The sequence below is a fragment of the Centroberyx affinis genome, unplaced genomic scaffold (assembly GCF_046629955.1).
Source record: "Centroberyx affinis isolate AG114_WGS23_722 - 3 ecotype Tasmania unplaced genomic scaffold, CSIRO-AGI_Caff_v1 ptg002559l_1, whole genome shotgun sequence".
In the NCBI taxonomy this organism is placed as follows: domain Eukaryota; kingdom Metazoa; phylum Chordata; class Actinopteri; order Beryciformes; family Berycidae; genus Centroberyx; species Centroberyx affinis.
In genome coordinates this window covers 144,484-172,390 of record NW_027280769.1, presented here as the reverse complement: position 1 = coordinate 172,390, position 27,907 = coordinate 144,484, and the positions used below count along the sequence as shown (strand labels likewise).

At 41.4% G+C, this 27,907-nt stretch overlaps 1 protein-coding gene across 1 annotated transcript; it reads left to right on the top strand.

Moving 5' to 3' along the window:
* On the top strand, positions 1–27,907 carry LOC139656858 (rab GTPase-activating protein 1-like). Its single transcript, XM_071534489.1, has 13 exons — positions 1–46; positions 2,186–2,260; positions 3,582–3,707; positions 4,142–4,285; positions 4,540–4,581; positions 5,192–5,320; positions 11,193–11,285; positions 13,579–13,689; positions 14,031–14,135; positions 15,569–15,652; positions 20,355–20,426; positions 22,484–22,682; positions 25,080–27,907. Exons 3-13 carry the CDS (start codon positions 3,582–3,584, stop codon positions 25,202–25,204), a joined length of 1,230 nt encoding a protein of 409 aa, XP_071390590.1. The 5' UTR covers positions 1–46; positions 2,186–2,260; the 3' UTR covers positions 25,205–27,907.

Below are 27,907 nucleotides of genomic sequence, written 5' to 3'. Positions count from 1 at the left end.
AGACACTGGAGGAGATGGACAGGATTCCCTCTACAAGATCTGCAAGGTGACAAACACACACACACAAAAACACACACACACACACACACACACACACACACACACACACACACACACACACACACACACAAACCTTTTCTTGAAAGCTATAGAAGAAAGAGACACATATCATGTTTTTTGGGGGGGATTTGTTATTGCCATTGTGGCCCTGACATGCAGTTTGAATCTCATGACTACTAAGAATCATAATTGGAGAACTGATAATGTTATCTTCCCTCAATTCACACAGGTGTGATTTACACGTTAGCGATGGTGTACATTACTGAATACACCTGGAAGTAATGGTAATCTGCATGTGAAATCGAAAACACGTGCTTAGGCTTCAAAGGTTCCCTGGAATATGGTGTAATTACTGTGTAAATGGGGCATTTTAGTCACAGTGGGTCTGATGACAAAGTTTTTTTAGAGCAGCAGTGAGAGTTGTCTGAGCTAAAGGGGGTCTATTCATTAATAAACAGAGCAGCCACTCATTTTCTGGGTGGTTCAAGGAGTTCAAAACAGTCACTGCCTTTGTAGGAGAGGCGAAAAGTTTCTAATCGCACACACATGCGCACACAAACGCACACACACTCTCTACACACACTCTCTAACTGCTGCCGCTGCACAGCTGGCACACACACACACACACACTTGCATACCAATTTGTCACAAATAACACTGATGCAACATACAGTGCAGGTGCTCTCTCTCGCTATCATGAAAATACACACATATGTTTAGACACACACACACACACCTCAACCTGTATTTCCATAATCCCTCACGAAAGCCGGGCTGCAGCGCACTCAAAGTTGTTTAATTTTCATTTCATTCATTATGTATAACTCAAGTGAGGGCATTCATTTCTACCCAGACAAACACCTCCTCAGGTGCGTTTGAATAATTCAGTGGGCCCTCCCTTTCTGTGTGTGTGTGTGTGTGTGTGTGTGTGTGTGTGTGTGTGTGTGTGTGTGTGTGTGTGTGTGTGTGTGTGTGGATTGATCCACACTTTGTCTGCTTGACTTGTACTCATAATTAGTGGATTTGTAGCCCAGTAGGCCACTGCACCTCTGTTTCAATCTCTCCCTCCACCCTTCCCTTTCTTCACATTTACTCCATTTCTATGCTATCTATCGATCTCTCTCTCTCTCTCTCTCTCTCTCTATATCTATCTATCTATCTATCTATCTATCTATCTATCTATCTATCTATCTATCTATCTATCTTACCTTTGCATCATTTTGTTTTCTCCATTCCTTTGTCCCTCTGCCCATCCATATTTTCATTTCTCCCTTCTGTCTCAATACCTCATGCTCTCTCTCTCTCCATCTTTCATCTCACTCTCCCCCTCCTTTCCATTCTCAACTGTTTTCCTTGCCTCTTTCTCTGCCGCCATCCATCTCTTTTCACATTCAACCCTTCCCTCTTTCTTTCCATCCCTTCCTCTTGCTATCCTTCCATTTCCTCAGTAACAGTTTTAGCGCACTTCATTCCAAAGTAAAGTCAGCTTGTCCCATTTTTGGTGCTTGAGCTTCAGGTGTTTCTCACCAACTTCTGTCTCACCTACAGGCATTTGGATCATCTGGTCAACCGTCCATATGAATTAATAATTCATATGTTCATTGTCGCAAATCTAATTGGCTTAAAAACTCCTTTATTAGAAGGGTATTTTTTAAAGGTTTAAATATACATGTGTGACAAATGGGAACTGATCAATTAGTTTTTCATTTAAATAGCCTGCATTATTTATTCAAAAGCTCTCTTTTCCCACTTGCTCTGTCTCCTTAAATTAGGTTTCAGATTTTTTAAGCTTTTGAATCCTTAGCTTTAAACTGCTGCTTTAAATCCCATCAGAGTCTTTTTCCTGGAGTGCAGAGCTATGGAAATTAATTAGGCCTAAGCAACAAGGTGACAGCTGCATTTGGATTAACATCTGCTACAGCTGGACAAGCAGAAGCCCGGTGTGGAATCACAAGTCATCTTGAATCCACATCTTACCTGAGGATGTTCTTTTGTGAGGGACAGGCTCGTTTTGAGGGAAAGAAAAGGATCATTTGCATTTAGGGTAAAATATCCTTACGCTAACTGTGTGTGTGTGTGTGCATGCGTGTGAAATTACTCATTTCTCCTTTGTCCTCTCCTTCAGGCCTACTCTGTATACGATGAGGAGATCGGCTACTGCCAGGGACAGTCCTTCTTGGCTGCTGTGCTGCTGCTGCACGTGAGTTCATTTATCAGCAGGGTCCTGCAGAAACCTCAGTTTTTTTAAAACCATTTCAGGAGCTGAGAGCAATTAGTTTGTTTTCCTTCAGACATCAATTAATTTTGACATGCTACAATGAATGGCCTGATTTGGTTTCAGAGTCTTGAATCATTTTCTGCACAATATGTACGACGCAAGGTGCAAGGTGTTTATGGGATACTGACATTTTATGTGTTTGGTGTAAATAATGTATAATGTACTGTATGTCTGTTCATTTGTCAAATTAGAGTGGCTTGCATTTAAGCCCCCCTCCAGTTCAGGCACTGTCAACACTGCCATCTAGTGGAGAAATAATGTTTATGGCATCTTACAAGCTGGTAGACTTTGGGTAGGACGTATACCGTAAAACTTCAATTAAAAGCAGAGTCCCAATTAAACGCCGAGTCCCTTTTACTGGCCGGGTGTGGCTACATGTTTTGACAAATAAAGGCCGGTCTCAATTAGAAGCCAGTTGCCATTGACGCTGCAAAGCAGTTTTTTTTTTTTTTTACTTGCATTCAAACGTCAGTCACATTTGCTGCACAGAGAACAAAGTACGACCTGAAATTCAAGCTGCCAGTTGTCAAATTTGCTGAACAAAACTCAGGAGAAGCAGCAGCAAGACATTTCTCTGTTGAAAAGTACAACCTCTTGCTGCCATAAATCTTTTTTCGGCTTTCATCCTTTTCATCCTAAGGTAGGCTACCGGTATTTTGATACGGGGCTCTCTCTCTCTCTCTCTCTCTCTCTCTCTCTCTCTCTCTCTCTCTCTCTCTCAGTGCATGAGGTTGGCCTACATGTGCTGCCTCTCGGAGCGAGATCAAATGAGTGATTCATAATTGATATGTTATTCAATAGCATAATTTTCAGTAATATTCATACTGGTTTAAATAAACAATTTGATAGTATTTCCCATCTTTGCTGAGCAAGAGTTTTGTGTGAAAGGAATTAAAGGCCTGTCCCACATAGACGCCTATCCCAAATATAGACTGATTGAGTTCAGTGTTTGAAGCAAATAAAAGCCCGGTCTTTTTTTAAGCTTTACGGTATGCAAAGCAATGAGATTTTACTTACTAATTCTATTTATACTGTGCCACTGTTATATTGCAGTAGGCCCACCACAAATAAGTCTATGTGTATAGGAAATACTAGGCTTTGTCAAATTACCTCGATACAGAACATTTGTAAAAATATTTGGCTGAAAACTACCTGTAATATAAGCCCATCTCAAGATGTGTCTGCAGCAGAATTGGAATAACATAAGGTGCTGATTAGTGAATGCCTTGGTTCGTCTTTTCAGATGCCAGAGGAGCAGGCGTTCAGTGTGCTGGTCAAGATCATGTTTGATTACGGGCTCAGGGATCTCTTCAAGCAGAACTTTGAAGATCTGCATTGCAAATTCTTCCAACTTGAGAAACTCATGCAGGTGTGTTTGTGTGCGTGTGAATCTACTGTGCTTTTGCTGTATGCACACCACACAGTAGTAATTTTTGCCGTATTTTTCAGTTTCACAGATTGAAAATGCTTTTGGTGTGTTAGCTGATGTGCATTTTTTCTTATTTGTCTTATTGATTGAGAGTTGCTAATGTTTGTTCTCTCTATCTATCACTCTTCCACTTCTTCTCCTTTTCCCCCTATACTTTCTTTTTTTCTGTTTGTACCTTTTCCTCTCCCTTCTATCTATTAATTATCCTCTCTCTCTTTGTGTCTCCTCTCCCTCTCCTTCTCCTTCTTGCTGTTCTCTACCTCCCATTCTTCCTGTCTCTTTATTCCTCGTTATCTCCCTCTTCCTCTCCCTCTTCCTCTCCCTCCTCTCTCACTCTCTCTCCCTCTCTCTCTCCCTCTCCCTCTTTAACCCAGGAATATATCCCAGACCTGTACACCCATTTCCTGAATGTGGGTCTCGAGGCTCACATGTACGCCTCTCAGTGGTTCCTTACCCTCTTCACAGCCAAGTTCCCTCTTTACATGGTCTTCCACATCATCGACCTGCTACTGTGTGAGGTAGGTAGTAGAAGACACACACACCACACACACACACACACACACACACATAGAAACCCTAACCTTAACCCTCTTAAAGTCCTACACTTGCACACAATTCAAACCTTATTCCCATCTATCCATAATATAATCTGAAATATGTTGTTTGATGGACACTTACCCAAAGCGCTTAACAATACCATCAGTACACACATCATCACTATGGTGTTTTCCTGTCTATTTTTACATCTGCTCTCTTCTTTTTTTATTCTCAGGGCATCAGTGTTATCTTCAATGTAGCCCTGGCACTTCTGAAGGTAAGGTAGTCCACACATAAATGCACACACACACACACACACACACACACCCCAAAATTGATAGCCGTAAGACCGTGTTGCCCCAGCTACGCACTGCAAGTGCCAAGAGAAAATCAAGCCTTGGTAAGATTTTACACATGCCTGCACACGCAAGCACACACTCACAAACACACACACACACACACACACACACAAACACACACACACACTTGCACAGTGTGATCCCACGGTTCTGAGTTTTGTTGGTGGTTTTGACCCCAGAACTTGAGCTACATGAAATGGTTCACTCTAATTTGTTTTAGTTGATATTGTTCAGATAGCCTAAGTAATTAGAGCGTAGAATTTGGGGGCCAGGTAGGTAATTTTACTGCTTGTTTTTCAAAGAGTCAAAGCTATTAATGTTGGTTCTGGCCGTTTAGCTGGTTTCCCACAAACTGTTTTTTTAGCAGATCCTGTGTATTTTTACTCTTGATAGGTATTGTGTTTTCTAGGGGGTGTAAATCATGCTGGTTCAGAAACAGGAGGTGAGCCTCTGCCAAACGAGCTGCTCTGGCCTGGATAAGTCTGTGTGCCTAATTTACTTTTGTGTTCTGATCCTTTTCCTGCCCAGACGTCAAAAGACGATCTGATCCAGACAGACTTCGAGGGAGCGCTCAAATTCTTTCGGGTCCCGGTTCCTAAGAGGTACCGTTCTGAGGAAAATGCGAAGAAACTGATGGAGCTGGCCTGTAGCATGAAGGTAAGTCTGGTCTTGAATAGAATAGAGTATACAATCAAATAGAATAGAATCAAGGGGAATAGAACAGAGTGGAATAGAAGCGTGTGCAAGAATAGTAAATCAGTTCCTCTTGTTTGCCATAATTATACCTATTCAGCCCTGCATCCATCACATACACACATTCATATTTGAGACTAGAGGTTCAATTATTGTACAATGGCGGTTAATTTCATACTTACGTCATACATATTTTTATTTTACATTTCCAACAGGAATTGTTTGTTTAATTAAAGTTTAATAAATGTGTCCTCAAAACAGACTTTTGATTAAAAGATAAATCTATGCAAGTCCATTTTCTGGCACAGTTGACAATCTTCACAGTGTTCATACAGAAACTCACAAAAATAAACTATATTAGAAGAAAAAAAGAAAAAGCACTACATGTCTGACCGCCAAATAATCAATTCAATATTTTTAGTAAGTTTGAATCTAATGGAGGTTTTTATTTTCTCCAGTAAGCTAAAGGCTCTACTGCTGGATTCAGTCAGTGAAGCCTCTGTTGTATTCCAGCAATGCTGCTTAAAGCCAGTAGGGGCCAATGTTGATCTGTAACGCAAAGTTGAAGAGATGCAGTGAATACACACTCACACACACTCACACACACACACACATACACACATCCACACTGACACTCACACACACACACACCTGTGTCCTGACCTGTTTTTAATAGTCTGGCCTAGTTTAGAGGGCCTGACTTTGAAGGTAACTTTTGGCAGAGTTATTCATTATTACAAACTTTTATTTATTTTTAATGGTGAGTAGAAAGTGCACTTCCCATTTGAGCGTTTTGATTCTTGGTTAGACAGGTGGAAGGGGAGGGACAGACAAAGTATTCATGTTTGTTTGTCAAACCACTATACAGGCAAACAGTTTCTGCTTTGTGCTGCTTTAGCTTAATTTGGCCTGTCTGTATGCTTTGCTGTCTGTATGTTTTGAAGGTTTCTTTGTAGCCAGACGAATGAAATATTCTCAAGTAGTTAAACAGAGGGATATTGACACACCACTCACTGCATCCAGGATTGAATAGTTATTTATAGTGAAAATCCAGGATGCAAATATTACCTGGCAAGAGAAAGTAATTCCAAGAAGCAATTCTGCAAATTGACCTTGGTGACTATTCTAACGTTGGAGCTGGAATTTAAATCTAAGTCAAGGTAGGCTAATCTGAAGCCAGCATGCCACGATAGGGGGATTAACTGATCAGATTACTGGTGCCCTCGCTGACTCGGATACTGGCGTCTGATTGGAGCACAAATCATTCTGGGTTGCCAGGTGCTCTAACTTTATTCCCCTTTTTAGCTCTGCTTTGACAGTTATATCTTTCCCAGGTGTATCATCTGTGTTAGATATCTCACAGTGCTACATTAAACATGGTATCATATTCAAGTATTGCATTTAAACTGCCTTAATACGCCTCATTGCACATTTTGATCTTAAATGGTGCAAAAATGATGGGGAGTTGTATTGTTTGTTGGGAAGCTTTATTGGTTTATGGTTGAACAGCCTGGTTGTTGACCCTTTGAACTGTTGACCCTGGTCTGACCCCCCACCCCCCAGGTGAAGATAGTCTGAGATAGAAAGGACAGGATTAGTCAGCTTACCTCACAAGGAGGAGAGAAACAGGTTGTAATCACTGTAGGTCAAGGAATCAATGAGCTTTAAATACCTAGAAACATGCTTTTGAATGCACCTCACCACATGCACATACACACACACACACACACACACACACACACACACACACACACTGTAACAGTGCTTAGAGTCTGTGCTAGGCTAAGTTCTGGAAGCTGAAAAGAGAAAAACTCTGTTGAGGTAAAAGATTTACTGTGTCGGGGGGGGTCGGAGGTCATTATAATCTCATTGTTTTTTTATGAGGTATATGAGCCAAAACACACTTGCAAACCGTAGTCACGTCTCAAAATTTATTCAGAGGACAATCTGGGGTCAAACGAGGGTCATTTCTTTTGTCTCGGTGTCTGCCTGTTACACCTTCCTCTTCTTGTCTGGCGACCTTTTGACTTATAAAGTTGATATATGCAAATGGCCCTGGGAATTTAAATACAAATCATGGACACATGCAGAGACATGTATATTATTTTCATCCTCTTTCTCTGTTTTTTTCCCTCTAACTGTCTTGGGTGTCTCTGTTTACTTGTGCGATTCTGTCTCTCTCGCCTACTGTCTTCCTAATATTTGTTTTTAGATCACTCCTTCGTGCAGAGTCATCATGCAGACCTTCTTTGATTTATTGTGATCTTGCATTGACAGCTCACTCAGAACTTAGAGAAAATGGTAAAAGTAAAGCGGATGTGTTCTGTATTTGCAGACACAGTGACATAAGTCATCCGGCTCAAAGTGGGAGCCTGGCAAAATTCCCAAACTAATCTTGTGATAACAGTTGGCACAGAAAATGTTCAAACAATACCCAGACGCTCTAGCCATGTTTATACCTGATGTGTTTTGGGTTCAAATTGTACTGACTGTGGTGCACCAATTAATTGTTTTATTTGACATGTACCATCCAACACCTAGTAGTGCATGTGGGTATTTGTTTGTATTTGTGTACACTTGTGTGTGAGTATGTGTGTCACATGTGTGTGTTAGTGTTTGTTTATGTATAAAGTAATTTATCTTTATAGATGTCTATGTGTATACATGGTATACAAGACAAGACAGGGTTTTTCTGTGGCAGGATTGAGAAAGACTTGCCAGTCACTTGAGAGAGTAGTTGGTACAATATGCCTTTTGAGTCTGTTCAGTGCTTTACTACATTCAGAAAATAATGTTGATGCTACTACAGAGATAATTTATTAATTCATGGTGGTTCATAGTCATTCATGATGGCTAACATTATATGTCTGTATTTTAGTATTTATGGTCTCAGCTGTGAGAGCCACTGTCGCTCTGTGTTCCTAATTGGTTTTCTAACTAGTAAGTTCTGGAGACCCAGCTGTCCGTCCAGGCTGAGCGACCGAGAGGAGGAGGGAGGACGGGGGGTTAAAAAGAGATGGATGAGGCATCTCCTGCCTTGCATGACCTCTTGTACTTTTTCTGCCTTTGTCTGTCTCCCATTTACAGAGCAGAATGTAGGACTGAATTTCCTCAGAAAGCAAGCGCACGCACGCACGCACGCACACACACACACACACACACACAACATGTGGGCCATGTTGTCCCAGTTATGCCAACATAGTTAGGTGATGAGTGCAGTTGGATCTTTGGATATAGACTAATGCTAAACCTAATGTAACACACACACATGGACGGACGCACACACATACACAACTGTGCAATGAGGTTGCAGCCATAACTAGATCCATTAAAATACACAGACTGGACCGCAGGTCATAGTTTGTACACAGAGTGCTGGTTCTCTTTCATGCCTAAAATCAGACACACACACACACACACACACACACACATACACACACACATACACACACACATACACACACTGAACTCTGTTCATTGTATAGTAGCTGCCTCTTTAAAAAGGCCAATGTAAGGCAGAGGCAGGGTAGTGAAAGGCCTGTTGATAAAACTGCCTAAAAGCAGTTAACGTGTGTGTGTGTGTGTGTGTGTGTGTGTGTGTGTGTGTGTGGTGTGAGAGAGTGTGTGTGTGTGTGTGTGTGCGCACAAGCGCGAGAGAGTGTGTGTGTGTGTGTGTGCGCACAAGCGCATCATCGTGCATGCCACTGCGCATGTAAGCAAGTGTGTGGGTGTGTTTTTTAAACCAGACACATGTAGGCTTGTTTTGGGTGATCGAAGGTGTTCTACTGTGCACTGAACATTCTGTTCAGTAAAAAGACAACAGCATTTATACTGTGAACTGGTGAAATTCAACTTTACTTTCCTGCCTGGACAGATTTGCTCAAATGTCACAGTTGCTCTGACACTGCTCTTCTAAAACCTGTGACAGCCATTGTAAACATCAGAGAATTTATTTCAGGTTTATTCAGAACAACAGTAATACAACGCGAAAGATACAATATGATTGATTGTACGTTAATTACAAGATGAGACAATGCAATGTACTCTATTAGTCATTAAATTAAATTTAATGTCTTAAATTAAATTCAATTAGTCATTGATTCTCTAAAATGCAGCACATGCAGTGCCTTCAGAAAGTATTCAATCCCCTTGACACCGCACAACAGCATTTTGTGGTGTTGCAGCCTCATTTCCAAATGGAGTAAATAAGGATTTTTGTGTCACTGATCTAGATATAATAACCTTTATTGTCAAAGTGTATTTTTTTATTGACACATCTTTAATTAACAAATTGAAAATGAAAAGCTGAAATATTCAGTCCATAAGTATCCAGACACTCCAGATTGAGTTGAGTTGCATCCAAATTCTGTTGAATGTCCTTGAGATGAGAGTCCACGTGTCATGTTCAGTCGATTGGACGTGATTCAGAACAAAACACAGCTGTCTATTTAACAGTTCCACAGACAGTGGAACTTAAATGTTGGAATAGAAAGTGTGAGGGATTAGGATAAAGAGAACAATGAATGGAGCCAAATACAGGTAAATTATTGAGGAGAACCTGTTTCAGATGATTTATGTTTCAACAGGAAAATGACCCTAAGCATACAGCCAAATCAATACTGGAATGGCATCAGAATAATAATGTGAAAGTCCTTGAGTCAAAGCCCAGACTTGAATCCCACTCAAAGTCTTTGGCTCGAATAACTTGAAGATAGCTGCTCACTGACGCTCCCCATCCAACTTGACCGAGCTTGAGCAAATGTTCATGGAAGAACGGGAGAAAATCCCAAAATCCAGATGTGCCAAGCTGATACTGTCCAAGACTTGAAGCTGTAATCACTGCAAAAGGTGCTTCTGCTTTAACTGAGGGGGTTGAATACTTATTTAAATTACATATTAGTTTAATTTTCAATAAATTGGCAAACATTTCTAAAAACATGTTTTCACTTTGTCATTATGGGGTATTTTGTGTAGATTGTTGACAAATATATCCCAATTTAATCTTTTTTGTATTCTGCAACACCTCATAATGCAGAAAGGGTCAAGAGGGTTTACTGAAGGCATTGTACAGTATTGTGTAATTCTACACCATATTTACTGATAGATCATGCTCTCTGAACCTAGATGGCACCAAAGTTTCCTTGTTATTGTATCAATCCTCAAGAGTGCAATGTTTTTTGTGGGTGTTTCTGCCTGCCCCGCACATCAGGGCACAATTAACTGTACAATCAAACCCATAAATCCTGAGCTCTACAAAATTCATGCTCCATACTGTACTTTAATTGTATTCTATACGCTTTTATATTTCTTGCTTTAAGATGAATGAAGGCAATGAATGTAATGTTTTATGTATTGTGTTGAAAACCCTCATATAATAGTGACATTTTTTATTGATTCCATAAATCTGAGAACTTTTTTAAAAATAAAGTTCAACAAAGTCACAAATTTTCAGGTGTTCATTCATCCTAAGAGTGCATGTGTTTCCTCATGAGTGTGATACTTCATGTGCGGGGATAGCACAGTATTTTGGGCTCTAGCCTATCGAGGCTGGTTGGCAGCCACCTCTGCACTCGTTCCAGTAAATCTCATTAAAATTCTGGACAGAAAAACCGCGATCCAGCGGGACTCTAAATCTTGCATCCTTGTTTAGTGAAGATTGAAAAGACACTTCTATGGCAGCCATCTTAAGTGCACAAGCCAAAGAGTAGTGGCCTAGCTTAAATTTCCGTCCTTCTTTAAGTGTGTAATTCTGCTTATTAGTGTAATTCTACATAATATGTGATGCAGTTAATGAGTGTAATGCCTCAAATGTGTTTCTGCTCTCTCCGCCCTGCAGATTAGCCAGAAGAAGCTGAAGAAGTTTGAGAAGGAGTACCACACCATGAGGGAGCAGCAGGAGCAGCAGGAGGCGCCCATCGAGAGATACGAGGTAGACAAACGCACACATGCTCACACATTCACACGTGGCATCAGCAATTGACAAAAACAGCATATTAGAAGTCGTATTTAATTTACTTGACAGAATGCCTTGTTCTGACGTGCAGCAGGAGTTTGTCTCCAAGCCACAGGGCCTGGGTTCGATCCCCATGTGGCCATACAGTGGACAAATACTGACAGATGGTTTCCTCCGCTACTAGCAAAGTTTAAATTTACCAAGTTGAATGTTCTCTCAGAGCCTTGCGAGCCAGACGTGTCTCGCGAGTTGATCACCTGCGAGACACGTGATGCAGCGGAATAGTAAACAACGACGATGCCGATGGAGTATGTCAGCATAAATACATTAAAAGAAGAACAAATAACTACACTGAAGGCATAACTTTTAGTCAGAGGAGATGTTTTCACTCTTCTTCCTACCAGACTCGGTCTAGTTCCATTGGTGGAAAAGAAAATGTCAAGGAGGGAAAACCAGTAATCATCGCTGTGTCTCTGTTGGTTTCACTCATGGAGGACCACATCCACAATTTTGCCAAACTGAGTATCACAGCCATGCAGCTCGGTGTTAATAATGACTCAGATATTATCTATGGACGAATCTTGATGCTGATAATGATAAATGGCGGAACATGCTCTCATCTTTTATCAAGAAAGTCTGGTTGTGATCGCTGTGGATGAAGTTCATGTCATATACAAATGGTATACACTGCCTAAACCACATTTACCATAAACTTATATTCCATCAAGATACAAATCATGATACCTAAAGATAGTCTAAAGAGTCAACTCACAATCAAAATGCATTATGACATTTGTCAGTCACTTTCAGTTAAATACCAGACATTCACACCCAAGCCGGGGAAGACCCACATACACATGTGTACTTGCATAAACCGTTCACTGACTCAGTGGTGAGCAGAGCGTGTCGGAGTAGCGTGCAGCAGTCGCAGGCGAGAAGCACCCTAGAGGCATGTTTTGAATCCAGATGTTGATGAGGGTTATAACTGGGGGTTAATATCACAGTACAGCCTTTCACACTGATGATATACAGGACCTGGGTCTGATCCAAACATTTTTTTTCAATGTAAAATAATCCATTCACTTAGTCAAAGATATGCAACGAGGCGTTGAAACGGAAACAGCTTTGCTGTCCTCATTGTTCATTTCCTTCAACCATGCATCTGTATTAGACGTGTACATTATAAAAAAATGTTTTGACTGATTGCAGTAACTTTTATTAGTGTAGTAACTTAATATTCAACAATGTTACATATTTTGAACTCCATAAAGTCCATTTTGACAACTCTGTGCTGTAGATAGTGGACTCTTGATTGAGTTAATCTGAAATAACGTCTTGAGAAACACTTGTACATGCTATCTTTCCTTACCTAAAAAAGTGTGCATCATTACTCCATTTTCTAATGCACTCTGTAGGCATTTAAGTGTTATCAGTGTTTTATAAAATTAAATATAACAGTAGGTGAATCCATTAGAGCGTAAAACAGAACCACCGTATTTTGACAGTTTTTGCACTGAACAGAATAAATCATTATGTACTGCAGACCTTGACAATCCTTGTTCAGGAAAGAAAAGAATACGGCACAAAAACAAACACATTAATCGTTCACGCCATAAGTCATCTGAAGGTTAAAGGGTCTGTTCTATACAGTACAACATCATCAGTATCAATAACTCACTGTATGAAAAGAGTAGTACTATATTTTCTCAGTCAGTTTTTTAAGTAGTAGAAAGTGTCAAGACTTTTATTTATTGATATTTTACTACTATTTTACTTAATGCGGTTTCCTGTTGCTGTTAATGATGTGCTAGCAAGTTATGCCCAGTTAACCATTAGAGACGACTCTTTACTGTTTGATCCTGCTGTCAGCTGATCAGTTAACTTTTACTGTCGCAGAAACTCATATACTGCTGTATTACTCATAATTTCGTAGTGTCTAGAAACTACTGAGCCGGGGAGAAACATTTAACCGCTGCCTTCCGTCACAACTCTTTCTGATCAACTCTTTTTTTCCCAACTCTGCCATCCCTTCACTTTCCTTCCTCTTTCATGCCCCTTCACTTCTCTCCACTTCTTTCCTTCTCTGTTTTGCTGTCCCACTCTTTCTCTCCTGTCTTCATCTCTGTTTTCTCTTTCTACATATCTTTCTCCCTCTGTTTTTTTTTTTTTTCGGTCAATCTCTCTGTCTCTTCGGCTTTCTCTCTTTTCCACTTTGTCCTTTGTCCCCGTGTAACCCTGTCTGTCTGTCTCTCTCCCTCCCTCTGTCCAGAGAGAGAACCGTCGTTTGCAAGAGGCTAACATGCGTTTGGAGCAGGAGAACGATGACCTGGCCCATGAACTGGTCAGCAGCAAGATTGCACTGCGCAAGGACCTCGACAATGTAAGCCACAGTGGAAGAATATGTTTGTGTGTGTGTGTGTGAGAGACAGAGAGAGAGAGAGACAGAAAAAAACTCAGAGAGACCTGAGTGTCATTATTAGTGATTGTGTGTATGTAATGTAGGGAATGTACGTGTGTATGTGTGTGTATGTGTGCGTGTGTGTGTGTGTGTGTGCGCCCATGTGTGTAGTTGTTTGTTTGAAGACAATGACAATACACACTTTCACAAAGAGAGAGAGAGAGAGAGAATGAAGAAGATAGTGCATTGAGTCTAACTTTTCAGTGACCTAAGCAACATTCGGTTATTTTGTGTGTGTGTGTGTGTGTGTGTGTGTGTGTCAGGCTGAGGAGAAGGCAGACGCCCTGAACAAGGAGCTGCTGATGACCAAACAGAAGCTGGTGGACTCGGAGGATGAGAAGAGACGACTGGAGGAAGAGTCTGCACAGGTTAGAGCTTAATTCAGGCCTGAAGATTGGAGCCTAACCCAACGCCGACCCCAAACACTTCTGCCAGAACCTAAAGCGAGCCTGTGGAGGAAAGGCTTTTCCTGAGCCAAAGCCCAGTTAAAGTCTAAAATATATTTTAGACTTTTTTACTCCAAGATAGTGTTTCTTTTTCTAGATGAGAAGGAATCGTAAGAACTGTAGTGAAAATAAGCTGCTTAAATCTCCTGTTGGCCAGTCAGGTCAGCTGGATGCCTGTGCGGATTTCAAGAGGAGGAGGAAGAGCAAGTTATATGCAATATTTATGTGACAGGCCATGACTGAGCAGTGTGCGAGACAGATTAGTCTGTGGCAGGGGCGGGTAACCATGTGCCGTGGAGGGCCGAGAGCCTGCAGGTTTTCATTCCAACCAAACACTACAGCAGGTGATTTCACTGATAACACACCTTCAACCAGAGAGGAGGATCTGATCAGTGAAATGTTTGGTTGTGATGAAAACCTGCAGACTCCTGACTGTCCATAGCACATGATTGCCCACGATTTGGTCTATTGGGTTATTATGTTGTTCTCTAAAAACAAGGCTGTAATTTAATTTTTTTCTGGCTGAGTAGCGCTGATGTCACCTGAGCTGCAGCCAGGCAGGACTAGCCTTGGTGAAGGCCAACTTGAACCAAACAAAACCTTTTTTTTTGTCCAAACAGAACCTAGCAATTACGTGAAAAACTTACCCCAATCTGACCTAAATTCATTAGGTCCCTTTAGGCATAAGTGTCAACAAGCACAAGCACCTGTCTGTCTATCTGTGTCTGTTTGTCTTTTTGTCTATTTGTATTTGTCTGTCTGTCTCGCCGTCACTCTCTCTTTGAATCTCTTTGTCATGCTCTCCCACTGTCTCTTTAAAAAAAAAATCCCATTCACAAATGTATCTGTATCCATGTCACACGATTGAAAAACAGGATATTACAAAAACTTTCAGGGCCTCCTCTATCTTCTTTGTCAATTTTAAAGAGACAAACTCTCCACGGTCAAACCCTCAATGTCAGAGGATGTTATTTCATCTTGGCTGTGGATTTGCTCTTTATATTTTTAATAGTGAAGGATCCCTCTGAGAATACAGACCTGCTGCCCTCCGCTCCCCCCATGTGCTCATTTCTGTCTTCCAAATGTCTTCTGTTTTTATGTGTGTAGGTAGGTATTGCTGTGAGTGATTATGTGCTTGTGTGTGGGTTTGTGTAGAGGGCATGACTTTGCCCCCAGCCTCCAGCCTGCCAATACCTCGGTCTGTCTTGTTTATACTTCATGGCAGTCACACGGTCTCTGGGGCCTCTGACGCCGCTCCTGTCCTTGGACTCTGTTCCTCGCAACAGCCTAACAGTATCCCTGTGTGTGTGTGTGTGTTTGCGTGCGTGCGCACGTGTGTGTGTGTGTTTCCACAGCTGAAGGAGATGTGCAGACGAGAGCTAGATAAATCTGAATCAGAGATTAAGAAGAACGGCTCCATTATTGGAGAATATAAGCAGGTATGGACTGTATATCTGATAAGCTGTGTGTAATGTGTTTGTGAATTTGTGTCTGACAAAATCCACAGATATTACTTGAATACTTGTGTTACAGAGTGGAATATTTTATATATATTCATTCAAATGTGAATATACTGTACTATAAGGCATCGTGTTACACAGTGTGTTCACATAGCATATTAAGGTGTGTCCTTCTCATAAGTACATTTTGTTCGATTGCTTTAGAGAAGTGAAACTACAAACTGTGTGAGACCCGCTCCAGTTTCCTTGAAATTTTGTTTCTGTTGATTTACATACTATATATTGTCTCCATCACCACTGCCAATACCATCAATATCCAGTAAGGCACCCAGGTGCTACACACTAGCATTAGTCTATTATTAAATGAGTCAAATAGTTCAGTTTTACAGTGCATTTTATCTCAAAGCACTGCATGAATTAAAAGACAAGTATTTTTTGACATAGCCACCCTGTTTCCACTGAACCACTCATGTACTGATTTCCATCCTTTCATATCCTAACTAGGCCAAGCAATAATTATCATTTCGATACTCGCTCTCACACTACACCAGTGGCACCATCATTCCCACTGCAACTGTGAATTTGTATAAAATTATGGATTTATTGTTTTTCAGCACTGTAAAGTATGCTTTTGCTTGCATATTATATATTTTGTTTACTATTTTTGAACTTGTGAAGTAGTTATTTTATTTTGTTCTTGTGCATTTTGTTGTCCTCATCCTGAACCCAAAGCATTTGAAGTGTGAGCCTTTGAGCACCACTCCTGTTCTCCTAAATCTCCCCTCAGTTGGTTTGTATCCTCTCAGATCTAAGCTTCTCTCGCCATTACTCAGACACAGATGGGCATAAATAATTAAAATAATATACTTTTCCAGAGAGAGATTAGATATACTCTTTATTCTGTTTTCATTCATTCGATTAGTTTGTGAAGTGGCGATATATAATTCTTCAAATCGTTGCCCCTAACCTGAACCCAAAGCGTTTGATGACTGAGTCTATGAGCTTGTTTTGATAGCCTGTCCTCCCGAATCCCTCTTTAGTTGGTTTTCATCCTTTCAGATCTCATCCTGTCGCGTAACACTTAGATATACCCTACTCACATTAAGCATTATTCCCATCACCACAGAGACATTATGCAACATCCAGCTCCAGTTGTTCCCTGTGGGGACAGACAGAAATAGCAAGAGGACTATTTTAGAAATGGACCTTACCTTCACCGGAATCTAAAAATATTGACATGAAATTGGGAATGACAGCACATCTGAAAATTTATGACAGGAGCTAGCATAGAGGGGGGTCGGTTTGATGCGGTATGCATGTTTATGTGTGTGTGTTCGCTGAAAGCACCCTTCAGATTGCTAGCATGCAGCTGAGAGCTGTGCTGAAAGTAGTTCTTTATTTGACAGGAGGGAGGGGGTGATAGACGGAAAAAAGGAGAAAATGAACAAAACTCTCTAGAGGAGAGAGCAGAGGGAGGACAGCAGGATTCAAGCCTCTGGGATTGACAAGTTGTGGAATGCTTATGGTTCCCCAAAATAACCTGTTATTTTCCAAGCCAGATAACGCAAATTATTCTCCAAATAGCATTTTCCTATTTCAGTTGAATACCAAATTATTTTTTGGGTGATTGGAGCCAAAAAAGCTTTGTTTGCTAATTGCCCCTCTAGCCCTTGTGCATAATGAAAAGTCTGTTAATGGTGGAGCTACACAGTGTCCAGTTGTCTGTTGTAATGCCTGCTGTAGCTTGGGGCAGGGCCTGTGTACACACAGGCTATCCGGATACTTGCTGGGTACAGCCACATGTACCAGTGCTACCAGTCTCTCTTACGGTCTGTTAGCATTATAGTTATTAATTACTACAGTTTTACAGTCTGAAGTCACTAATTTCAGCGTCATGTTGGAATTGTCTGCATCCATATATATAAAATCATCATTCTAGGGAAAAGTAAAACAGTAAAATCTGAAAAGAAAACAGAAAAGTTTTGTGGTATTTAGTTCCTATAGCTTTTATGTGGGTCATGGGTCTAACCTACCAGAAATGAGCACAAAACCCATTTTCAGTGTGACACCTCAGTTGAAGAATGCAAAAAATAAAACAGCTACCTGGTTCTTCCTGAGTTCCTGAGCAAAACTGATCCTTGACAGTGTTCCCAGAGATGATAAGAGTGATTAAGATTCCTGCTTCTTCAATCACCTGTACCCTGTCTTGCACAGGTTTTAAATCCCACCAGAACTCTCTGTCCTTTACACTGTGTCCCACTCAGCCTTCCTACTAATTATAGAAAAATAGATGTAATGCTTACTTTGTGTTTGGGAAAAAGAAATATCGATTGAAGACAAAGAGTGGCAGAGTCGTTCTGAATATGAGGCCCAGGAACTCGGGTAAAAGCCTTTTGGCTCACAAAGTATAGAGACGAACGCTGTAGAGTGGTGCTAGTTTAAAAAAAAAAAAAAAGCAGTGGGGAGAGTAAGAGAGGTGAGATGAAGAGGGATAAGAGAAAGGTAGTGATAGAGGAGAGGTAAAGAGATGGGTGCAATAATCACAGTAGAGAAAAAAGGAGGGAGATAATGATGGAGAAAAAGAGGACAGATGAAAGATGTGTAGGAGGAGAAAGATGGATATGTGGTAGGCTAAAGATAGATAGATGTATAGATGGATATTAGGCTAAAGGGGGAGGATGAAGAGAGATATGCGTGCCGGGGGGAAATGAGAGAGAGAGATGCAGAGACCAGTAACAGATAGATAGATGGGCTGTCTGCAGAGAGAGGTGGGATGATAAGATGTTCCCGTTAAGATGACTCATGTCACATTGATCTCTCTGTTAGCCGGCAAGCTAGAGCACAAGTGTGTGGGTGTGTGTGTGTAGGGGGGGGGTTGTGTATGTATGTATTTAAGCATGTTTGTGGCATTGTGGCTTAGTGGTATAGAAGGAGAAAGAAAGAGAGAGATTGTGTGTGTGTGTGTGTGTGTGTGTGTGTGTGTGTGTGTGTGAGCTGTCCTGGAAAAACAGCCGACACCTGTAGCACTCTAATGGATTTAGAGTAAGAGGATGAAGCCTCCGCTGCGGTGACTGAATGACCAAGAGTCACAGACAGAGAGGTGGAGGAAAGAGACACACCAGGTCGTGCACAGGATTATGGCCAATCAGGAAGGAAGGAAATCAAATCAGACAATAAAAAACTGGAAAAATTTATTTAAAAAGCAGTTTAAGGCCCGCCTCTGAGAATTTGTATGTTTTCACACGTCTGTCCCCTTTTCCCAGCATATCTTTACTATTCTATATGAAAAACTGCTAAATTATCAAAGTAGTGAGAACTGTGTAAACCCTCCTTTGTAAAAACAGTAGTTTTGGAGTGGAAGGAAATGGAGGAAGATTGTGGTTTTAGTGTCTATAGTTCCCCAATATAAAAGCTTTATTGCATAGACTGACACATGATAATGTGTATTAGAAATCTATTTTTTCCATGTTTTATATCATCCTGCAAGCCCAGAGAGCCACTTGGCTAAATGTTTGTGAATATTTCTATTCATACTACATCTGTAATACCTGACCCCATAGACTATTCTGTGTGGTTATGGCTTGGTTTCCTGAGTCCTAATATTGCATAGCCACACCTGTGGTGAAGGTCAGGAGAAATTTAAATACAACAGTTTGTTAGAAAAGGGCGGCGACACTGGGAGCTGCCGTCATCATTCACAACAATCAAATTTTGCTTGGGCGAAGCATGGCACTGGTGCCCACTGTTTACTGTCCTAGGAACAACACAGAAGTTGCTACAGTTAGCTAGCTTATTACCCCCACAAAACTTTCATCCATTTTAATCTGACCCAAATCTTACCCAAAGAGCTAATGGTGGAAACTTGTCCTAACCAGGCAGAAAAGTGCCACAATTTCTCCAGACCTCCGTTGTTTGGATGAATTAATAAATTAATGACTAAAGGTTTGTTGTCACTCAGCTCAGTTTGGAGTACTTGGCATATCAAAAGAGATGGGGAGTTAAGAACACTAAACCGTTGAGCACATGGAGAAGAAAATGTCCAAAAGGCACAGCAAGTGCTCAAATTAATTAATGATCATCTACTGATGAATAACAATTCTTGCCTTGAACATTGATTGAGGGTTCAATAAAAGCAGGGTGGCACACCACTTGTTAGCCAAAAGAATCAAATCCATCCTGGTTGCTACAGATTTTAGTGTAAACCTTAATTAGTCCCCATGTGCAGCACTAAATGTACTCATTTTACATTCAAGCATTTAGCTGACAGTTACCCAGACTGACTTACAATGACTGCAACAGTAGAAGTAGTTCCTCAATCACCAACAGTACAAGCAGCCAATAGTAACAAGTGTGATCAGAGTGTCCTGACAGTATTCCTGTGACCACAGAATGATCTTGTAAGAGAAAAGTGCTAAATAAGAGCATGTTGAGGAGCAAGATATGGGAGAGGGGTATAATTCAGAGGGTAGAAGTTGACATGAGATACTCTGTTTTTTTCTTGATTGATATGTCAGTAATTGATTCATCAATTTATCTGAATTACTAATGAACAAGAAAAAACAATTTAGTTTGACATGTTTTTCAGATATTGTTGTGGAACAAGTCATTGCAGGCCTACTCCTAATTGAACAGACCAATTTCCCTGACCTTTAAACTGTGTCTCTGTCTGTGGTTCCTATAGATCTGCTCCCAGCTGAGCGAACGACTGGAGAAACAACAGACGGCCACCCGAGGAGAACTGGAGAAAATCAGGGTGAGTTTTACACACACAAACATAAACACACACATACACAAGTCTGAAAACACTGCTGTGAGCACTGTGAGATATACTGTAGATTAACAGTCAGGACGTGGTAAGTGGAGTGGAGCATAATTAGAGGGCTCTGCTCTTTGAGGAAAAAAATATGTTATTATGAGACGTGGTGTCTGCTTGTGTCTATTTTTATACTTTGTGTATACACATCAATTTATGAAAGACATCTGTGTGCATCCTTGTCTGTATCTCTGTGCAAGTATGTCTTTATGAGTGTCTGCACATGCGTGTCTTTTATGCAGTTATTAAATTGAGAGTTACAGATGTAAGTGCAGCTCTGTGAATTCTGGATGACGACCACAAGCAGTGCTTAACACTGGATGTTATCCATCGTATGCATGTGCAGGTTCAGTGTTTAGACCAACAGTCATGTTTCACCTGGATAACGTATTGCACCAGTGCCCTCCTCGTGTACAAGCATTATCCTGAGATCTGTCAGACTTCATAGAACTTTAGTTACATCCGTAACTCTTGTTCTGTTCTCATTTTTCCTGACTGTCAAAGGTAATGCTTAACACTGGAAAAAATGCAGGTGGTCCTTTTAAATCGATGGTTGTAAACCAATCTTCCAGCCAACAGCCTGGAGAACATTTGCTGGTTGCAACATGCGGAAGGGAAAAACTTCAGAAACTAGTTTAGCCCTGTCAAAGCAAGTATTGGGTTGAAACTACCATTGTTGTTTGGGATTAAAACGTAAACCGAGTAAAACCCACCGAATTGTACAAATGATCATCTTTAGGAGTTGAGGGAGGGGCATCAGTTTGGCCTGTGAAAGCCTTGCCCGACTGAAGGTTAAGGAGCAGAAACTTAATCTGAGCAAACTCAAATGTCTACTTTGGAGCTACACACCGAAGCGTTTGCACCCCAACCAGCACTGCTATTAGCAGGCTAGGTACGGGTGAGCTAATCTTACAAAGAGCAAGTGGAGCAGGAACACTCCAGCTACCAATGTATCTGTGCTGAAATAGCACTATCTTGTATTAGTGTCAGGCTGGGTGCCTAACCACCTCCGAACACCTCCAGTGTGGCTCAGCCCAAGACTGGTAAAGCTGGCAGCGTACCTAGCACAGCAAGCTAACTAATATTCCCAGCAGTGGAGAGTTGACCAAGGTGTGTGCACCCTCCAGTGCAACATGACACCAGCTCCACTAAACACTACATAACTATCAGCAAGCAAAAGCACTTGAATGCGATCTTGGCTAGCAACACAGCCAGTATGGCTCTGTACACAGCGGGGTTTCTGTGGCTGCTTGCACAAACGCTCTGTGCCCAGTAATAGCTCGTCACATATAAGGGTACCTGAAAACAGCTCCCTGACTATCACAAATGGCAAGCTAACGGTACCAGAAATACCTACCTGAAACAGAGCTAGCCTGCTAATGGACGTGCTGGCTGGGCTGCAATCGTTAGCCTGTGCAGTGACAGCGTACAGACGAAAACACCAGTCTGACAGGAGAGGAGAGGCGGGGATCGACCAGTCACAGCCTCTTATAAGGCTGCTACAGTGACAAGCTGCCAGCTGCTTCAGTAACTATACACCAGCATTATCCCTGCTCAACTTGACTTACTTGCAAGAAGATCTCAGAATGACAGGGCCTGATAGAGATGTTTACATTTTGGTTAAACAATGTAAAAAAAAATTGTTGTCTGGATAGGAATTCAAGTGAGGTAAAAGGGTCTACATACCCTGCTAATGCATTTTCTTTTTTGCTTGGTTGAAAGAGTTGTCTTTGATATTTTATCTTTCTCTCTTGTGAAACCTTGCACTGTTGCTGTTTCCCCTCTATTGCTGTTTCTCCCTCCTCCTTGTTACCCTCCTCCAGTCTCAAGTGGGAGGCTGTGAGAAGTGCAGTGATTGTTTCAACAAAGAGGGCCATGCTAGGGCTGAGATTGGTGTAAACGTGTCAGTGCTTACCTTGTATTTTTCTCTAACCTTGTCGTCCACCCCCCTCTCTCTCTCTCTCTCTCTCCCTCTCTCTCTTCTTATCCCTCTCCAGTCTAAAGTGGAAGGCTGTGAGAAGTGCAGCGGCCTTTTCAACAAGGAGGGCCGTGTGCGGGCTGCAGTGGGCACAGCGCCCCCTGGAGGTCCCGAGGAGACGGATGAGGAGAAGGAGGGTCTGAAGAACCAGCTGAGAGAGATGGAGCTGGAACTGGCCCAGACCAAACTACAGCTGGTTGAGGCCGAGTGCAAAAATCCAGGTACGCACACTGGCCCAAATCAAACTACAATGGGTGAAAGCTGAGTACGAGATTCAAATACACATACAGTACATACACATATAGACACACACACACACACACCGAAACTGGCATAAATCAAAACTACAGCTGGTGGAGGCTGCGTGCAATAATCATTGTACACATACAGGCAAGTGCACATACAAAAGCACACACACATACATGCAGTCATATAGTGTAAATAATGGGACAGTGAATTATCATTGCTTTAAACATGAAGACCAATAAAGATCTATGATCAGATAGTAGTCTAGTTTGGACACATATTCAAGTTTTGATGTTAAATCCATAAAGGTAAGTTCAGGTCCCACACAACTGTTGAGAGCTGACCGCAAGATGTAGGTATGGACATGGACCAAACAGACCACAGTAGAAGCACATTTTCTGGTCTAAAGAAAAAGAATTAATGATTATCAGCGACAGAATCACTGTTTATTAACAAAGTACAACGGGTGCACAAGGAATTTGTCCTGGTTAATTGGTGCTGACACATTACAAAACGGTTACAAACTACAGGATGGACACACTAAGTGTAGGACTAAAATTGTAACAGGATATCACATATAGTTTTTGTTCTAATGTTAATAATAACAACAACAATACGACTTTATTTATATAGCACTTTTCAAAATCAAACTTAGGAAGTGCTCTACAAAATTAATTAAATCAGACAAAAGTACAGGACAGAAAAATTTAAATAAATGCCAAAGACAAATAAACACGACAGAAAAGAAATAAGACCAATAAAAGCCACAAAAAGCAAGTGAAATAAAACAATTATAAAAGGCCTTTCTATAAAAGAAGGTTTTTAGTAGGGATTTAGAAGATAATTTCCTCTGTCAGGCTGTTCCAAAGCATTGGGACTCTGACTGCGAACACCCAGTCACCTTTAGTTTCCAGCCTGGATGTTGGGACAGCTAGACGGGCGCTGAGGATCTCAGGCTCCGTTCAGGCTCAAAAGGGGTCAAAAGGTCGGAAATGTAACTCGGGTCTAGTCCTCGCTGAACCTTAAAAACTAACACTAAGATCTTAAAATCTTGTTCTAAAGTTAACAGGAAGCTGGTGAAATAAAGGCATGGATTACCTTTTCGAGGCAAGGCCTAAATTTAGCAATAGGAAACATGACTGAACAACCCGCTTTACCTGAGAGTCACAACTAAGCTCTGAATCAAATACTGCTCCCAGATTTCCAGCTGTGGGCTTAACAGAGGCGGAGAAGGTACCAAGACTATAAAGCATAATCTCAGATTTATTGTCATTCAGTTGGGGGAAGTTTTGGGACATGCAGCACTTAATATCCAGTCAGCACTCCTTAAGGCTATTTAGGCTTTTTAGAGTTTATGGTACATTGCGTGTCGCCAGCATAGCAATTAAAATGCCTGTTATATTTCTACTCTTATCGCATTATCGACCCTTGGGGAACGCCACAGTTGAGACGTGCCAAGGAAGAGGAGGCGTTGCCAATCACAACAGAAAATTTGCTATTAGCAAGATACGGTTTAAAGAAATTGGGAGCAGTGTCAGTGAGCTCGACCCAATTTGAGGAGCGAGTGAGGAGAATGCTGTGATCTGCAGTGTCAAGAGCGGCACCGAGGACTCACAGATTTAGGACAGAGCATCACCTCCGTTAGCAGCCAAGACGAGGTCGTTAGTCACCATGAGCACAGCGGGCTCAGTGCTGTGGTGAGCTGTGAAAGCCAAGTCAAAAATATTATTGTAATTCATGAATAACAGTAGCTATGTTATTTAGCTGAAGGGCAGTTTGGAAATAGGTCCATAATTATTGAGATTAAGGGGATTGAGATTTTGTTTTTTTTTAGGGAGAGGCTGGAGCATGACATTCTTTAAAAGCAGGGTAGGGAGATAGTGAACTACTTATGATATCTAAAATCTGTGGCCCGACTGAACTAATAAGGACATGTTTGAGGAATTGAATGGGTTATAATAATAATAATGATAATAATAATAAACTTCATTCATATAGCACTTTTCAAAACAAAGTTACAAAGTGCTTAAAAAAGTCACAGAAAGTCACAAAAAATTGAGTAATATCAATATCTTATATATGTAAGAAAATAAGTAAAGTAAAAAGCTACATTTAAAATGAGACACCAAGAAAAAGTACCAAATGAAAACAACACAGCAAATTATAAGAGGCCTTTTCAAAAAGATACGTTTTAAGAAATGATTTTATATTATGTCAAAGGAGCAAGATTTTTTGTGATTAATACTATTAATAGGCTCAAAGCTACCGAGAGAGGAAAGCCATAGTACTGAGGCTGATAGATCACAGCCTCATATTTATCTCACCTTTTACTCAGGTCCTCAGTCTCACCTCTTTTCTCTTCTCCACATAGGACCTGGAGCACCATCTGGGTCTGGCCCTCAACGAGGTGCAGGCCGCCAAGAAGACCTGGTTCAACCGAACGCTCAGCTCCATCAAGACCGTCACCGGGACCCAGGGCAAGGAGACCACCTAACCTGACAACCCCCCCGCCCCCCGACATCCCCTTCACCCAGTTTTACCCAGACCAGGACTGGTGCTCAGTGCAACTTATCACGCTGAAACCTCTGGACCCCTAACGTTACCCGCCGGGTCGTAACCTTAACTTGAACCTTGACCGTTAAAATCCCAGGATGACCATTACTACAGACTGTGTTACTCATTCTCCTTATCAAAACAAACTCCCTCCTTCCCTCCTTTCCACCTCTCCTGCTCTAAGCCCCACCCCTCCCATCCCCTCCCCCACACCCCACTCTCCCCTCCCGATCGACTAGAGCCGACCTTGCTGATGAGAAGGGGTCGAAAACAGTAAGATGAAGTACAGCGGTACCACTTTCCCCCAGAGAAACGATGTGCTTCCACCGATCAAAGAAAGAAGTGTAAAAAAAAAAAGAAAAGAGAGAGAAATGCTTCATTGATTTTTGTCTTTGTACTACTGATATTAAAGAGATGTGGAAGGAAGGGAGGGAATCAGAACTCTAACTGTCCTGATGGGATAAAGAAGAAAAACACTCCATCCTTCCTTCCTGTTCTTCCTCCTCCTCCCCTCTAAACTACTGGCACAAAACAAAACCAGTCCCTGTAAAACTTTGTTTAGGTACGAGAGCTAATAGACGCCTTTTCAGAACTGAGCTTTTTCTAATTTACGTTGAACAATACCTTTCTTTTCTATGTATGTATATGAATGTGCTTATGTAAAGAGGATATGTGTGTGAGTGTGAGCATGTTTGTTTTGTGTTGATTGTGAGGTAGGTGTGTGTGTGTGTGCGCGTGCTAGACAGATTGAAAGAACGTGGTTGAGTCCGTGAATAACTGAGATAACGTTAAACTATGTTGTGTGTGTATCTGTGTGTATAAGAGAGACAGAGGGGGAGAGAGAGTGTGAGAGTCCAAGGGAAAGAAAAAGCACTAAATTACGTTATGAGTGTGTGCATGCTTGTAAGGGAAAAAAAACGTTTTTCCAAGTCGTCTAGTTTTCCTTTAATGTTTAAATGTGTATATGAATGATGCTGAGGAAGAGGAGTGCTGACAAAGCCTTGATCTGAAGGTTGATGAAAATGATGGTAGTGGATATGAAAATGTAATTTACAGTACAATAGACGCATAAAAGCTGTGGTGATCAGCGACGGTAGCGTACCTGTCAAATTTCAAACATATAACATGCATGAGGTTTGTTTGATTTGGATCTCCCAGCACAATGAAACTTAAAGAACAGCTCCAAAACATGCAAACTTCTGCTTGCAAGGCGTAGTAAAACAAACATACCCCATGTATTTTATATTTATAGTACCTGTCAGACTCTGGTCTAAGTCCGTTGTAGAGGCCCTCAGTCGTGCGCTACAGAGAGTAGTGCATGTTCCAACCCAGACAAGTGTAAGTAACACACACACACACACACACACACACACACATACAGAACCACGCACGCTGAAAGTTGTAATTCCCTGTGCACTTGAACACACCTTTGAAACCCACTGGCCACCTCACCTCCCTGCCTCCCCCTCTCCGGCGCCAGCTGCTCTGTGACCCTTGACCTTTAACCCTGACTGGGCAGGGTCATGTTTGATACTTTGTTATGCGAGGTGACGGGCCGTGTTTGTGTTTGTTCGCTGGCTGGGTTCTGTTAGTTTTCACAGCACAGACCAGACCTCTGCGCCCTTCTCTACCACTATACACAGAGAGACAGTGAGTTACAGCGCAGACACACACACACACACACACACACACAAAGGGATTTCAGGGCAGACACACACACACATTTAGAGACAGATGCAACACACACTACATTGTATAAAGGTAGACACTACACACAGACACACAACCCAACACACATGATCTTAACCTCACAAGAGGCAGACAAATTACACATGCACACTCATAAACACACACTTGTGAGCTGTAACTGTGCACCTGAAGAGGGGTAAATATCACAGTAGTTATGCCGTCAGTCACGGGACCTCAGAGCGATGTCGGAGTCATCGGATGTCAAAGGAGGGGTCAAACTGGCACGCACACTAAATCAGTCCGGAGGGGGGATGGGGGGTTAGAAAGTGGGTGTGCTTGCTTGTGTGTGTGTGTGTGTGTTTGGTGTGCTTGTGTGCATTTAGTCAATGGGTAGGAGAGTCAAAAGGGGGCTCTACAGTTCTACAATATTAATATTCATTCTATTCAAACTTTTCTGTCCATGTTAGGCTGAAAAAAAAGGAAAATTACTGTTTCTCTGCCTTTCCAGCCTAAAATGGACTCTTACTGTAAGTTGCATCTAGCTCAACAACAGGATTTGATTGGCTGGAATCTATTTGTGATGTTAGAGGAAAGGCCACATAAGGCTGAAAGGAACAAAGGGCCGTTCCTCTAAAGGCACTGGGTTGTATATAACAAACATAAATAAATGAATATTGAGTTTTTGTTCATGATTTTCTACTCTGTAACTATAACTAATGTTGCCTACTTGTACCTACCTACCTACCTGCTGCCGTGCTACAGTTTAATCCACAATGATGTTTTATGTTTTTATTGTTTTTTGCTCCAAGCTTCTCAGTCAAACTGCTGTTTGGTTGGTTACTTACATGCCAAAACGTAGCTTTATCATCCAACAACAAAAACATTATCAACGTGTGAAAATTGTAATAGTGTAGGATGCATTGTGTATACTTCATGAATTTCAATATAAAGATAT